Source organism: Carettochelys insculpta, chromosome 11 (genome assembly GCF_033958435.1).
Source record: "Carettochelys insculpta isolate YL-2023 chromosome 11, ASM3395843v1, whole genome shotgun sequence".
NCBI lineage: Eukaryota > Metazoa > Chordata > Testudines > Carettochelyidae > Carettochelys > Carettochelys insculpta.
Genome location: NC_134147.1, coordinates 625,916 through 639,874, shown reverse-complemented (window position 1 = coordinate 639,874; position 13,959 = coordinate 625,916). Strand labels below are relative to the sequence as shown.

Sequence of the window (13,959 nt, the reverse complement as noted above, 5' to 3'; positions counted from 1 at the left end):
AAGGGGAAGACCTTCACCTGTTAGCAGCTGAGCCATATGGAATGGAGGGGTCTTCTCTGCGTGGTACAGCTGACCGGTGGCACCTGCTGCTGCGGAATCAGATTCCCAAAAGCACTAGGCCCTCTACTGTGAGCAGCGTCTCCCCATCGTAGTAGTCAGGGTAGGAGCACAGGGTCACGCAACTCTTACGCATCAGGGCATACTGAGACGGGAAGAGAGGCACTTCCCTTCCACTCAACACAGCAAGCCACAAATGGTCTGACACTGTGTGAGATGCTACTGGAGCCAAGTGACAGGCACCAGTGACCTGGCTGGAACAGGCATCAATTGCTGGACTCCCTCCTAATTAGGCTGGCTGAGTTTTCAGTCCTTCTCTGGAACACTCAGTACATTCAGTTCCTGTGCAAGTAGGCTAGGGACGCATCCCTCCTTCACCGCAGGAGAGCAGAGGGAAGTGGCCAGGAACAGCCTGCACTCCAGGCACGTGAGCAGTGACAGGCTGTCAAGGAGGAAGTGCCACAGAAACACTGCCAGCAGAGGACGCTACTCTGCTGAGCTTCCCCCCGGGCTGGGGACGTTTGAGGAGGGGTGGGGAAAGTTTTTGTGCCCCAGAGACTACCGGGCATACTGTACCTGCATTCCACAGACTCGCACTCCCAGCGTGGCCGAGGTACTCTGCTCACACTTCTTCATCTGCCGAGCAGCTTTCTCTTCAGAAGCATCATCTCCATGCTGCCTGGTCCCCATCTTCAGGTCAAGCACACAAGGAAACCGGAAATGGTGCACCACGTTCTCCAGCAAAAGGAACTCTGAGCGAGGCAGTCAAGGAGAGTTTCTCTCAGAGCTACCAACCAGCAGACATCAACGGGGTTCTCTGGGGACTCCCGGAGCTGTTACATGTCCAGGTATAGGTGCCAGGGGACAAGAGGGGGTCAGTGTCAAAGGAGCCAGGAAGAGGGGCACAGGAGACCAAAAAGGAGAAGAGGAAGGGCATGAAGGGAAGGAAACAGCAAACAAGACAGTAGCAGAGCTCCCTTGAATTTTTCCCACATAAGATGGAAATTAATTTTACTATGTGCACCAACACGGAGGTGATGTGAGGCATGACCACATCACCTCTATACTGGCACGTGTAACACAACTCATGTGGGCCTACATGTTTGGCACATGGGACAGGGCTCAGGTTTGGGTATAAGAGAGTGCTGTAGCTTGTGGTGTGGGTTCTGAGGTAGGCCAGAGGAAGAGAGGCTTGGAGTGCAGGCTGCCCCAGGGGGAGAGGACTCCCCCAGCTCTTTCCCTGCTGCAGCAACCCCAGCATGGACATAGGCACTTCCTCCTGCTGCAGCACATCAATGATGGGGCTAGTCAACTCTCCTCATCACAGCACTAAGCACCTCCATGGGGCTTCCGGGACCACTGCACAGCTGAGAAGGCCCTTAGGACAGTAGCACTGGCCAAGAGAATATGAGTCCAGTCTCTGACCAAGGACCCAGAAAGGGAAGGAGAGACATGGCCTTGTGAGACAGATGACACTTAGCCAGGAGGCACTACCAGGTCTGGACAGAAGCCTGGCCAGACACTGCTGCAGGGGCAGATAGAAGGAGTAATGAAACAGGGGGCCCAGCCTTGAGTACAGCTGGTTCTGCTTGTGTTGATGGTAAAGGTTGAGTGTGCCCTGACCACAAGCCATAGGAGAGGTGCCAGCCACCCCTTGCAGACGTGGGAAGGCCTTGCCAGCACTGTTCTGGCAGGTTAGCCAGCTCCCTGGCTCTGCTTTCCAGAGGATACTATAGAGCTTTCGGTCCTTGGACTCGGATCGCATGCGGCTCAGCTGCTGCTTGTGGCAGCGCAGACTCCAGGGGTTGTAGCTGATCTTCTCAGAGCTCAGGCCACTGTTTCCATCCAGCATCTGAAATGGAACATCGGATGGGATGTGCAGCTCCATCTTGGGGCTCTTTGCTTCCTGGATGCTGCTGGCACAAAGAAGAGAACACACGCATGCTGGGCAGTCTGTGGCGAGACAGCTAACCTGTAACAGACTGTAGTCAGAGTATGGCACCAGACCTTATTACTTCTCCTAGCAATGGATTATCTCCCCAGCCTCTCATACTCCTTCCCCAACCCAGCAATGTCTCCTCTGGTCTCAGGGAAAGCCAGTAATTCTTCCAGGAGCCTCCACGTTGGAGGGTCCTTGCCACACAAAGCAGCAGCAGGGTCTAGCTGAGGGCACGGCCTTCGGAGGGGTACCTTCCTCAAGACCACCCTAACATGCAAAGGCAGAGAATTCAAGACAGTGACCTTCAGGAATGCACCACAGAGAGGCAGCTAGTCCTCAGAGTTCCAGCCTGAGCAAACCTGAGCTGGGAGGAACCAGCTCAGTGTCTGGGACAAGATGCCTCCAAGTAGTGGGCAGTGTGTGACAGCCAGGTGTGTACACTGAGAAGCATACCAGGGACCACAATTCAGCAAGGCTTGGGCCAGTCAGTGCACAACCCAGGGAGCGCAAGGCAGATCTTTTCTGCTAGGAAACCGCAGAGCTAGCCAAGAGACCCAGAAGTGGCATGCCTGCAGGCTGCACCATTCCCAGCCCCAGTGCTTGTACCTCTCTGGGTTGTCACTTCCCAGGCTGGCTCTCTCCTCCTTGTGCTCGCCAACGCTGCTGGATCGGTGCAGGCTTCTACGGGAGTGTTTGCGCCGGGGCTGGTCCCTCTCTGGCACGTCATCCTGTTCCATGGCCTCGTTCTCCACATAGGGATATGCCACCAGGTTGATGTAGCCATCGCTGTCCCCCTCAAAGCAGACGGACACCACCCCTGCAAGAGAGAGGCAGCCCATCAATGCAAGCAGTCCCTCTGGGGAGCCGGGCAGGTCTGCGGCTGGCAGTACAGTGCTCTTGGAAGAGGGGTGCAGCAGGGAAGAGAAAGCAGACAGCACCAGACCAGACCTAGGACTATGGAACAGTTCTGCGGGAAGGGATCTCAGGAGCTTGCAATGAAAGCTCCTCAGCCAGACCACACCACCCAGCCACTGGCACAAAAACAAGCAGCAATGAGCAAGGGGCCCCTAGCAAAGCAACAGCAGAAGAATGCCTGAGACAGGGCACCCTCCGCAGTTAGAGGGGGATCCAGTGACACGTCACCCCCACTTTGCAGAAAGCCTGGAACATTCACCTCCTATCTGATGGTACCAGTCTTCCCTTCAGCTAATGCAAACAAGGCTCTCCCAGCACCCTGCATACAGCAAGCTGGTGCTTAAGCAGTGCTGCCACTCCATCTTCCACAGCTGCTGCTCAAGGCATGGACTAACTGCAGACGGTAATCCCTAGGGACAACGCCATGGGAGAGGCCCAAGCAAGGCTTGGTGCAACAGCTCTCAGATGATCACACCAAAGAGTTACGGATCGAGCTGTGGGATGCCTTTAGTTCAGCAAGGCACTTTTCCAGTCACTTGATAGGAGAACTGGCAGGAAATTCATCTTGGCCAGGATGGAGATCAGGGGCCAATGACCCACAGAAAAATCAGTAGGAGGCCACACCCAGGCGAAAAGCCAAAAAAACCCACACCAAACACCCCACCCCTCACTGACCTGGCCCCCAAGTGAAGCTGGGGGGAAGCTAATCACTCACCAATATGTCCCCAGCTGAAAAGCATAAGCAGACTTAACATAAGCTGCATAGACTCAGTGATGCAACTCGGGGACCAGGGTGCCCTGGTGGGAGGGGAGGCTCAGGCTTTCCACACAGGACTAAATAAACTCTTTTGGGGGCCCAGGGCAAGCAGATTTTGAGGGATCAAAAATGAGAGGCTCAGTGTGTGGGAGAGGGCTGGGGCGCAGGGTCTTTGTGGGAGCTAGGGTGTGGGGTGGGGCAGCAGATTGGGGCACTTACCCAGAGCAGCTCCTGTTTGGTGGGGGGGCTTAAGAGGTACTGTGCTGTTCTGCACTTGCAGGCACCATCCCCTGCCTCTCCCATTGGTGGTGATTCTCAACCAATGGGAACGACAAGGGTGGAGCCTGCAGGTGAGTGCAGGGACAGAGCTCCAGCTGGGGGAGGAAGGGGAGCACCAGTGCAGAGAGCAGCATTCTCCCCACTGCCAGGCAGGGCCTTTACTGCTGGTTCATCACTGCTTGCCCCTGCAGCAGGGAAGCCAGCACTTGTGCTCCAGCCCCAGAGCAGAGGGCTGAGGGATGGGATGCTATGACTCGAAGCAGCACTAGAGGCTGGAGCGCCAGCCTTCCACGCTGTGGAGAGAGCGCCCCTAGCCTCCCATAGGCCAGATCAAGGCAAACCAGGGACCAGATCTGGCCCACGGGTCATAGGTTCCCTATCCCTGACCTAGGTATTCTCAGCAGAGAGCTCTGGCACAAGAAGTTAGCTTGAAATCTGAATTCATGATGTCTCAGTGAAGATCATCAAGGCATTTTTTGTATGCTAAATTAAACGAGTGCCTGTTTGTGACAGCAAGAGATAACAGCCATGTGCTCATCACTGGAGAGCCAACAGAAGGCTCCACAGCAGCATTTCCATTTGGGATCTCTGGTCAGGCTTGGCTCTCCCAGTCCTAACTTGGCACAGATTGTTACAATGGACATTTTACTCCTCAGTAGCATGAGTAAGCAAGCAGAGGCAGCACATACCACACCAGTCCTGGGAGTTATCTAGTTGTACTTCCCCCTCCACAGTGAGGGTTGCAACAGGGCTTCTGTTTACACTCCAGTTTCAACCCTATTTAAAAATCATATGCAAATCAGGCAGTCTGAAAATGGACAGTCCAGTTCAGGACCCAGGAGAAAACTCTTGATGCAGATGTGGGGGCATTTGGCTGAGAGGTTGCCATGATACAACCCCATCAAATGTACAGCTTTTGTCCCTAGCGAGGGAACAGGAGGAAAGATTCACACAACACTCCTGTTTTGGTTCTGCACTCAAAAAAGAGCAAGCCTTCAGCTCCCGATGCTTCATTTCAGTGCTCCAAGAGGCTGCACAGCAAGGAGCGACAGCTTACAGCAATACTGCATGTATGCTGCAAGGCACGACTGCCACAAAACCCTTCAGACATGCGTTCAAGAATCCCATTCCATCAGCCACTGATTACATTTTTGAGCCCTATACCCAGACCCTTATTACTGAGACCCCATACCTACTGCAGGAGCTGGCAGCTATCTTTCCCCACCACCCATTTTAGAGATTCAACTACTGAGGATGCAGGTCAGTTCAGTAGAGTAGGAAGGAAACCAAGCCTCATCCACATTGCCTTTGGAAGTGAATGTACTAAATCTCCTGCTCATCCCGTCTAACCACTGAATCACACATCTTGTTCAGGTCACCAATCGAGCCCCAGAATCCCAATACCAGCACTCCTGAGCTATCTACCTAGAAGCTGGGTCAGTGGTTGAGTTATGCAGGTGTGACACACACTATTCCATGGGGAATAGTAACAGAGAGGAAGCCGTGCTAGTCTATACACTATCAAAACAAAAAGCAGTCAAGTAGCACTTTAAAGACTAGCAAAATAGTTTATTAGGTGAGCTTTCGTGGGACAGACCTGTCCCACGAAAGCTCACCTAATAAACTATTTTGCTAGTCTTTAAAGTGCTACTTGACTGCTTTTTGTTTTGATATTCCATGGGGGAGTGTCTTGTAAGGCCCACACATTTATAATATATTTTAGAAACTGTTTATCCATACAATCAAGAACTCCTTCTAAATGGCAAACCAGGATACCACCAAAACTTGTAGGCAAACTTACAAAATAAAGCAAACTTGGGGTTTGTTTGTGCCAGGACAATGGGAGGCACCTGGAATTTTATTATTTCCCATAAAATGGACAGGATACCAAGATCAAGTCGCTCTATATCTCCAGGAAGGCAGCGTACCTGCAAAGCAGATCAGGCACCCACCTTGAAAGGATGATAGCTCAACATGTTCAAATATCCCCATTCCCCATGTTCACAAGCAATAGGTGAACGCAAGTTTTTAGCACCAGCTTCAGAACATCTGCTTTCACAGTTCCCTTGTGTCATTTTCCAAAGAGCACCTGTTCTTGTTGGTGCATCCCGTAAAACTAAAGTCCTGAAAAGAGCTGAAACGTCACCGTTCTACGTGCACTTAATGCTGTGCACCACAGGCAGCAATGCTGAGCACTGTGGGAAGCTTAGGGGGAGCTCAGAGGAAACAGCTCTTTCAGTTCTGCTTCTGTCAGCCATCCAAAAGCAGGAACTTCCCCCAGGGAATAGCTCCATATTCATTCCTCCCCAGTGCTGGAACTCAGCGCACTCAACACGCAGCTGCATGTAGAGGGACACATCCACGCCGTTTTACAACTTCTTTGTTTGATATGGAGACTGGAAGGACAAGCCTTCCAAGGCAGGCTGGGCAGCGTTCAAACCAGCACTATCCCAGCTGTTCCACACACAGCCAACAGGGCTCAGTCAGAGGCTAATTCAGGAATCTTCTCAGGCTGAAGCCTGGCACCGAAATCATCACTTTGAGCATCACCTGCTCACTCATCCCTGGACATGCGCTCCGAGAATATCCCAGCACCGTGCAGTTCTCATCAAATCACTGGTGCGCAGCGGAAGGAAAGGGAATGGCAAAAGAACCCAATGAATAGAACCTGTTCCCAGCTACAGGAGCCCCACAGAGCGTGAGACTACCCTGGCAGCGGCACTGTGGCTCACCTTTGTACTCAGGTGTGAATTCCTTCATTTCCGGGGGCAGGGACTCGTAGAAGCGCTGTTCTCGGGAAATGAGGGGCTTGCAAACAGTGTGGTCATCATAGCGCATCATGCTGCTGTGGCCGCCCACCTGGTGAATGAAAGGCTCCAGCAGGACCCCTCGCTCTCCTGCTCGACTGGCACTTTTGCCATACTTGCCCACTTCCATGGTTTGACAAACACACATTGCGTTTGGCACCAGTTGCACGCTTGGGGCATGGGGAGAGCCGCGTGGGCTGGGGGGAGAGGGGCAGCTTCACGAGGGGCAGACAGCCACGGCTGGAAATCCCAGGAACTAGTCTTGTTCCAATCTGAAAAACAATGGAGAGTCCTATGAGACCAGAGCTGTTCTCACCTCACTGCTCGGCTTATCTCCCTAGTAACTTTTACCACAGAGAGGCCAACAGATTTTCCATGAAGAAAGGGAAACCTTCCACCATACCTGTAGCCCTGCCCACACGAACAGGCACAGACTTGCATGTGCTCCTGGTGTCCTGCTCCCTACCCCACACCCAGCTGCCAAGTCTGCAGGCACTCATTTCTTTAGAGCCAGCAGGACTTTCCCACAAGGGTTTGTCAAGGGATGGCTGGAAGAAATCTAGTATTTTGATTCCACTTAGAAAATTACATTCTTGTCAATAATAAAGTGGTGTCACAATGCAGCACACATTATGAGAGAGATGTCCCCCTTTGCCAACCGCTCCCTGCCCCCACCCCTAATATCCAGCAGCAAAAGCAGCACAGGTGCACAGAAAAATCCTCCAGGAATACAAACCCTGCCAATTCTGCCATCACATTTCTAGGATCCCACTTTCTCTCTGGGAAGCTGCCACCATTTTAGTGTTCAGGGAGGACTGCTGTAACCTCTCCCATCTGACCTCCAGACAGCAAAAACTGCCAGCCAGAACACAGGCTTGAGCACCATCCTTCAACCCCCCTCCTTGCCTCTATCACACTACTTCCACTCGCTCCACCAATCATTACCTTGGCCTCGACTTGGAGCATAGCCCTTACTTGTCCTACGTTGCCACCAACTGCACCCTCCACCATCTGCCTACTATACCAGGCTTGTTTGCCCCACTTCCCAGCTCTCCTGGAGCCCTATGAACCCCACCAGCCCATGGTCACTCAGGCCTGTAACCTGGAGTCCTCTACGATTCCGCCTTGCCTCTTGACCCACACATAAGGCCATGTAAAACACTGCTGTGCAAGCAAAAGCAGCATCTCTAACATTGGCCTTTCCACTTCACCAACCCAGCCAAACTCACCTCGGCCCTCACTGTCTGACAACGCGGCCTCTCCTCACTGGCCCAAAGATGGCCCCTTGCTTGCCCTGAGTCCTTTCCAAACACAGCTGCTCAGATTGGTCACTCTGAACTCTTCAGTCCAAGTCCCCAAAGGCTCCTCCCACAAAAATGGAAGGCCGAATCAAGCCCATGGCCCTTAGGCCTTGCTGTACCCCGGTGAGCTAGTAACCGACATTACTACCGCCCCCATGCTGGCGTTCCCAGCCTTTCCTCACCAGTCGCCCTTACATGCCTCCTGTGCTTTCTCATGCAGCCTCTTACATATGGAAGAATCTCCCTAGCAAAGCCCATCCTCCTTCAAACCCTTCTCTAAGGGCTTGGTTTGTGAATGTTTAATTTGCACATGTTGAGCATAACCTACCCATGCCAGCCTGCTGGGCACTTCGCTTCTGTGAAGACCCTGCTGCACTGGTGGGAAGCTAGACAAATTCAGATCAGCGATGAGGTGCAAATTTATACTGGTGAGAGTAATTAGCCACTAGAACAATCTCTCAATTTTAAACTCAGCATGGGCTGCTTTTCCAAAAGCTCTGCTCTAGGAATTAGTGGGGCACCTCTCTGAACTGTTCTATATAGGGAGTCTCACTAGATGATCACAGTGGTCCCTTCTGGGCTGAGAATCTCTGAGATCAGAAGCCTTGCATAACAGGAGCCTACTCTGTTTGCTTGTGAAGCATCCAGCAAGGCCTTGGGTGCTGCAAAACTGATGTCATCGCATGAAGAGAAGATAGACCCTTGCCCGAGAGACGCTGGGGGGCAAGCTGCATAGTTAAGTTGAACTCTTTCCCAGGTCTAAGCCCAAAACCCCCTCCCATCCATTCACAAGACCCTCAGAACAGGGTCTGAGGGTGCTTTATGCACAGATCAGCTGACCCAGTTCAATCCAGGATAGAATTGGGACTCCAATTTAACTCAGGCTGGAACTGCACACTTGGCTGTGAGGATGCAGGCAAAACAAAACCAAACACCTTCACTCACATGCCGATATCCCCCCAATACCCTTCCCACAACTTCCCTCAGAAGACAGACAAGTTCTGCAACTGACAGGGAAACAATAATGCTAGGCAGCCTCAGCACAAAGAATTAAGGAATATGCCCCTTGAGAGACACGGACAAGTGCAGACACAGTGCAGGAATAGTAACACAAGCAGGTCTTGGTTGTAATGATGCTCCAACCTGGCCTACGCTAAGCAGAGTGCTCAGACCCAAGTGTCAGTTGCTGTGAAGTGCAGACAGCCTCTGCGGGGTTTCTTGGAAGCGAGTCAGGGCTTGACCCACATGAGAAAGGATAACAGAATCCCATTTCCATCCCCTGCCTTTTCACAAGGAGAAGGCCAGCAGAGGGGCAAGATGGTGGTGTGCACAGGACATCAGCCACACATTAGGGCAGACCTAGGCAAGAGTCATATGGGGCCTTTTCCCGCAGCCTCAATGGTGTCAAAGTTTTTATTCCCAGCACTCTGCAGCATGAGGTCCTCTCAACACCCCTCCCCACCTGACTTGCACCTAGTATATGAGCCCAGGCTACAGCAGAGGATCAAGGAGCTGTAAAGGATTGTTGATTTCCCCCTCTCCTGCATGCCCATGGTAGTGTGGGGAGAAGGTTCCCCAGTCTCAGGCAGGGTCATATGAACTCCTGTCCCGCTTGTGACGTTGCCACAGCCCAGCAGGGAAGTACCAATGACCCACCACAGCTATAGTTTCATCACTCCCGAAATGTAGCAGGAAGACCATAGGATAGCAGCTAGACAGCTGTAGCGAGGGAGGTTAACACACTTAGCCAGTTAAACAATAGCACTTAACTTAGGTCTCACTACATGGCCATGCTACAGCAACAGGATCCCACTGATGCTTTGGCCTGGCCGGCCGCCACTGGAGTTAACTGGCAAGGGCCAATTAACTGGTAAGCCTTGTGCTTACCAGTTAACTGATTAGCATCTCTAGCTGCATCAGGAAAGGGACAAAACCTGCTCACAGCATTCCAGTTCAGAACAGAGCTACTCCAGGCAGTTGTGCTGTGGAAAGGTGATGCCTGCCCCAATGACTGAAGCTGAGAAACCTTTTACGGCAAACCTCACAGGGTACAGTCCTTTGCAGTCACATTGAGCGCAGAAGACCTGAGATACATCTGGGTCCGGCACGGGAAACACGGAGATGAAGTTTTTCCTCAACTGGCCACAAGAGGCCTCTGTTGCTGCACATATTTTGAAAGGAACCAAAGGAGCTGTAGGATGGGGCTATAACTGCTCTGTTACTCTAATCCAATCTAGTCCACTGGCAAAAGCTGCAAAAAGCAAGAGCTAGTAGTTAAAATGGACAGATTAGAGTCATTGTTTCATTCTTACAAGACTGTAAATGTAGCTGGAGCATGTCTGTGATAAGACTTAATTACACCTTATTTTATTTTACCATTCCCCTGTGAATGTGCATTCTGCCACTGTGTTGTCTAACATCACCCAGGAGCGTGTGGCCTAAACTGGCATGGGCCCTGCCACTTGCCAGTCCTACCTCATGCTTTAAACACAAGGAAATATCTGTCCCTTTTAGACTACCAGTAGCAACCTGTGCATGCCAAATCAGAGAGGATCTTTTACAAGGAGTAAGTGATTGAGCAATTAAAAGTCTAATGTATACATTTGAGTGGTCCACATTAAGATTACACAAGCACCCTAAATTTTATCATCTAACTTCTGACCACTTGACTGAGCACCTAATGCTTTTCTTAAACACCTTTTCTTAAAAAAAAAAAAAAAAAAAGTTCTAGGTTTTTCCAGTTTTAAAAATCAATCCTGTGAAACCTCCCTAGTTCCATCTGGGACATCCACAGGGTTTACTCACAGGGCCTACACACCTGCCTATAGCAAACACCTCTGTTACTGTAGCTAAGGGCACTACCCTCTGTGAACAACGCACTTGAGAGGCTACAGAAGACTTGGCCAGTTTGCATTTCAGAGACACATATTGTCTGCCAGGGCCCATATCCAAATCAATACAGAGGGACTGTCAAGGATTATCCAGCCCTGTGGCTACTATCCCACATCCACTCATTCACGTGAGCACTGACGACACTGCAAGGTTTGTCCTTGAGGAGATCAAAAGAGACTACAGGGCTCTGGGAGTATGAGTGAGGGTTTAGAGTGCACGTGGAGTTCTCTTCAGTCCTTCTGGTCAAAGGTAGGGGCCCAGGCAGAGAAGTGCACCCTGGAGGTGAATGCCTGGCTGCAATGATGGTGCTGCTAGGAGGGCTTTGGCTTCGTTGATCATAAGATGCTATTCCAGGAAAAACTGCTAAGCAGAGATGGGGTTCATCTATCAAGGAATGGGAAGAGAGTATTTGGACATAGACTCCTAGGCTACGTCTTCACTTGAGCAGAGCTTCGAAATGGCCAAGCTAATGGCCAAATCAGAGAATACTAATGAGGCGCTGAATATTCATTTCAGTGCCCCTTTAGTATTTTCCGATTTGGCCATTCGCATGGCCGTTTCAAAGTTTTGCTCAACTGTAGACACGACCCTAGTGAGGAGGGCTTTAAACTAGGTTAGACAGGGGCAGTTGAACAAAGCCCACAGGTAAGTGAAAAACATGGAAACCTGAGAGAGGGGTCAGCAATTGCGGGGGGGTGGGGGGGACATGGACTGTAATAGCAGAGATAGAGGAACAACAAAGAACTGAGAAGGCAAAGCACGAAATTAAATCAGTACGGTAGAACCCCGAGAGCTACACAAGTTGAGTGCACGTATCTCAGGTTAATGCGACTTTGAGGAGCGGGAAGCTGGCGTCTGGCTCTAGGCTACTAGGTGCCAGCTCCCCACCACTCAGAGGAGCAGGGAAACTAACCAGCTGCTGCACTGGGTGGTTTTCTGGCTCCTGTCAGGGGCAGCAGCCAACTCTGACTCTCAGACACCCACCAGGAGCTGGGAAACTGATCAGTGATGTGCTAGTCGGTTTCCTGGCTCCTGCCAAGGGAGAGGAACCAGGACCCAAGCTACCACCTGACTACCAGCTTCCCTCCATTCTGGGAGGGGAGCCAGGAAACTGAGCTGCCACCTGGTTCCCAGCTACTCCTGACTTGCACTAAATTTGAGTTATGTGAGGTTACCCAGGAAAGCAACCTTCCTGGAATTCAGCGGTCTACTCTAGCTTAGTTGTCTGTACACAAATGCAAGTAGTATGGGGAATAAGCAGGAAGAACTTGAAATGCTAGTAAGCAAACATAACTACAAAATAGTATCAGAGACACTTGGTGGGATAATACGTGAGTAGACTTGGTTTTGAAGGGTACAGCTTGCTCAGGAAGGATAGACAGGGAAAAACAGAGAAGGTGTTACCTTATATATTAAAAACTATATTCACTCAGACTGAGATTGAGGTGGACATAGGAGAGTCTCTGAGTTAGGTTAAAAGGGGTTAAAAAACAAGGGTCATGCCCACAAACCACCTAACCTGGTACAAGAGGTGAATGAGGCTTTTTTTAAACAACTAACAAAATCATTCAAAGTATAGGACTTGGTAGAGATGGGGAACTTCAACTATCCAGGAATTTGTTGGGAAAATAATACAGCAGGGCACAGATCAACCAACAAGTTCTTGGAATGTATCAGAGAATTTTTTTTCCAGGTTGAGAAAAGTACTGGTGGAAAGCTGTTCTAAATTTCGTTTTAACTAACAGGGCGGAACTGGTTCAGAATTTGAAAGTGGAAGGCAGTTTAGGTAAAAGTGATCATGAAATTCCAATAGAGTGCACGATTCAAAGGAACAGCAGAAGGGAGAACAAAAAAAATAAAGACTATGGATTTCAAAAAAGCAGACTTTACTAAACTCAGAGCTGGTAAGTAAAATCCCATGGGAAGCAAGACTAAGAGGAAAAACAACTGAAGATAGTTGGCAGTTTTTCAAAGGGACTTTATTAAGAGCCTAAGAGCAAACTAGTCCACTGCATAGGAAAGTTAGTAAGTATGGCTAGAGATAACCTTGGCTTAACCAGGAAATCTTAAATGATCTAAAAATCAAAAAGGAGTTGTATAAGAAGTGGAAAGTAGGTCAATGCCCAAAAGATGAATATAAGCAAATAACACAAGCGTGTAATGAAAAAATTAAAAAGACCAAGGCACAAAACAAGAGTAACAAAAAAAAAAATTCTACAGAAGACCAAGGACAGGATAGGTCCACTGCTTAAACAACAGGGAGAAACTGGAAATGGCAGAGGTGCTTAGCAACTTCATTTCAGTTGTCACCACGGTTAGTGGTGCCTGGGTGCCTAACATGGTGAATGGCTAGGAGAAATGAGGTAAGTTTGGAAGTAAAAATAAGAGAACAAGGAAAATCCGCACAGATTTGTCCAAAAATCATGTTTTTATTATATATTTTCATTTATCAGGCTTATTAGAGGTGTGCTGGCTGCTAAAATCTCGGGTTACTCTACTGATAAAGAGCATGCCCTATCTTCACAGAACTCCAACATGCCAAATAGCTGGTAGAAGAGGTATCTGAGCCTTTAGCAATCATTTCTGGAAAATCATGGGAGACGGGAGAGATTCCAGAAGACTGGAAAAGGGCTAATATAGTACCCATTTATAAAAAGGTGAACAACAACAACCCAGGAAACTACAGGCCAGGCAGCTTAACTTCTGTGCCAGGAAATATAATGGAGCAGGTCATTAAAGAAATCATCTGCAAGCAATTGGAAGGCGGTAAGGTGATAGGGAACAGCCAGCATGGTTTTGTTAAAAACAGATCATGTCAAACCAATCTAATAGCTTTCTTTGATAGAATAACGAGTGTTGTGGATAAGGGAGAAGCGGTGGATGTGATATACCTAGACTTCAGTAAAGCATTTGACACGGTCTCACATAATATACTTATTGATAAACTACTCAAATACAACTTAAATGGGGCTACTATAAGGTGGGTGAACAACTGGCTGGATAACCGTATCC

General features: G+C 49.8%; 1 protein-coding gene across 5 annotated transcripts in view; it reads right to left on the bottom strand.

The window, feature by feature from the left end:
* Nucleotides 1-13,959, bottom strand: part of IP6K1 (inositol hexakisphosphate kinase 1) — a 42,983-nt gene that overhangs the window by 5,948 nt on the left and 23,076 nt on the right. For 3 of the 5 annotated variants that reach the window (XM_075005436.1, XM_075005437.1, XM_075005438.1), the window contains exons 2-5: nt 6,680-7,026; nt 2,603-2,813; nt 1,789-1,973; nt 634-809 (exon numbers count right to left, since the gene is read on the bottom strand). In XM_075005436.1, coding sequence (XP_074861537.1) covers nt 634-809; nt 1,789-1,973; nt 2,603-2,813; nt 6,680-6,902 — 795 coding nt within the window. In that variant the 5' untranslated portion in view covers nt 6,903-7,026. Of the gene's footprint in view, nt 1-633; nt 810-1,788; nt 1,974-2,602; nt 2,814-5,899; nt 7,027-13,959 lie in introns of those variants that run through there. The other 2 variants (XM_075005439.1, XM_075005440.1) reach the window with 2 other exon arrangements.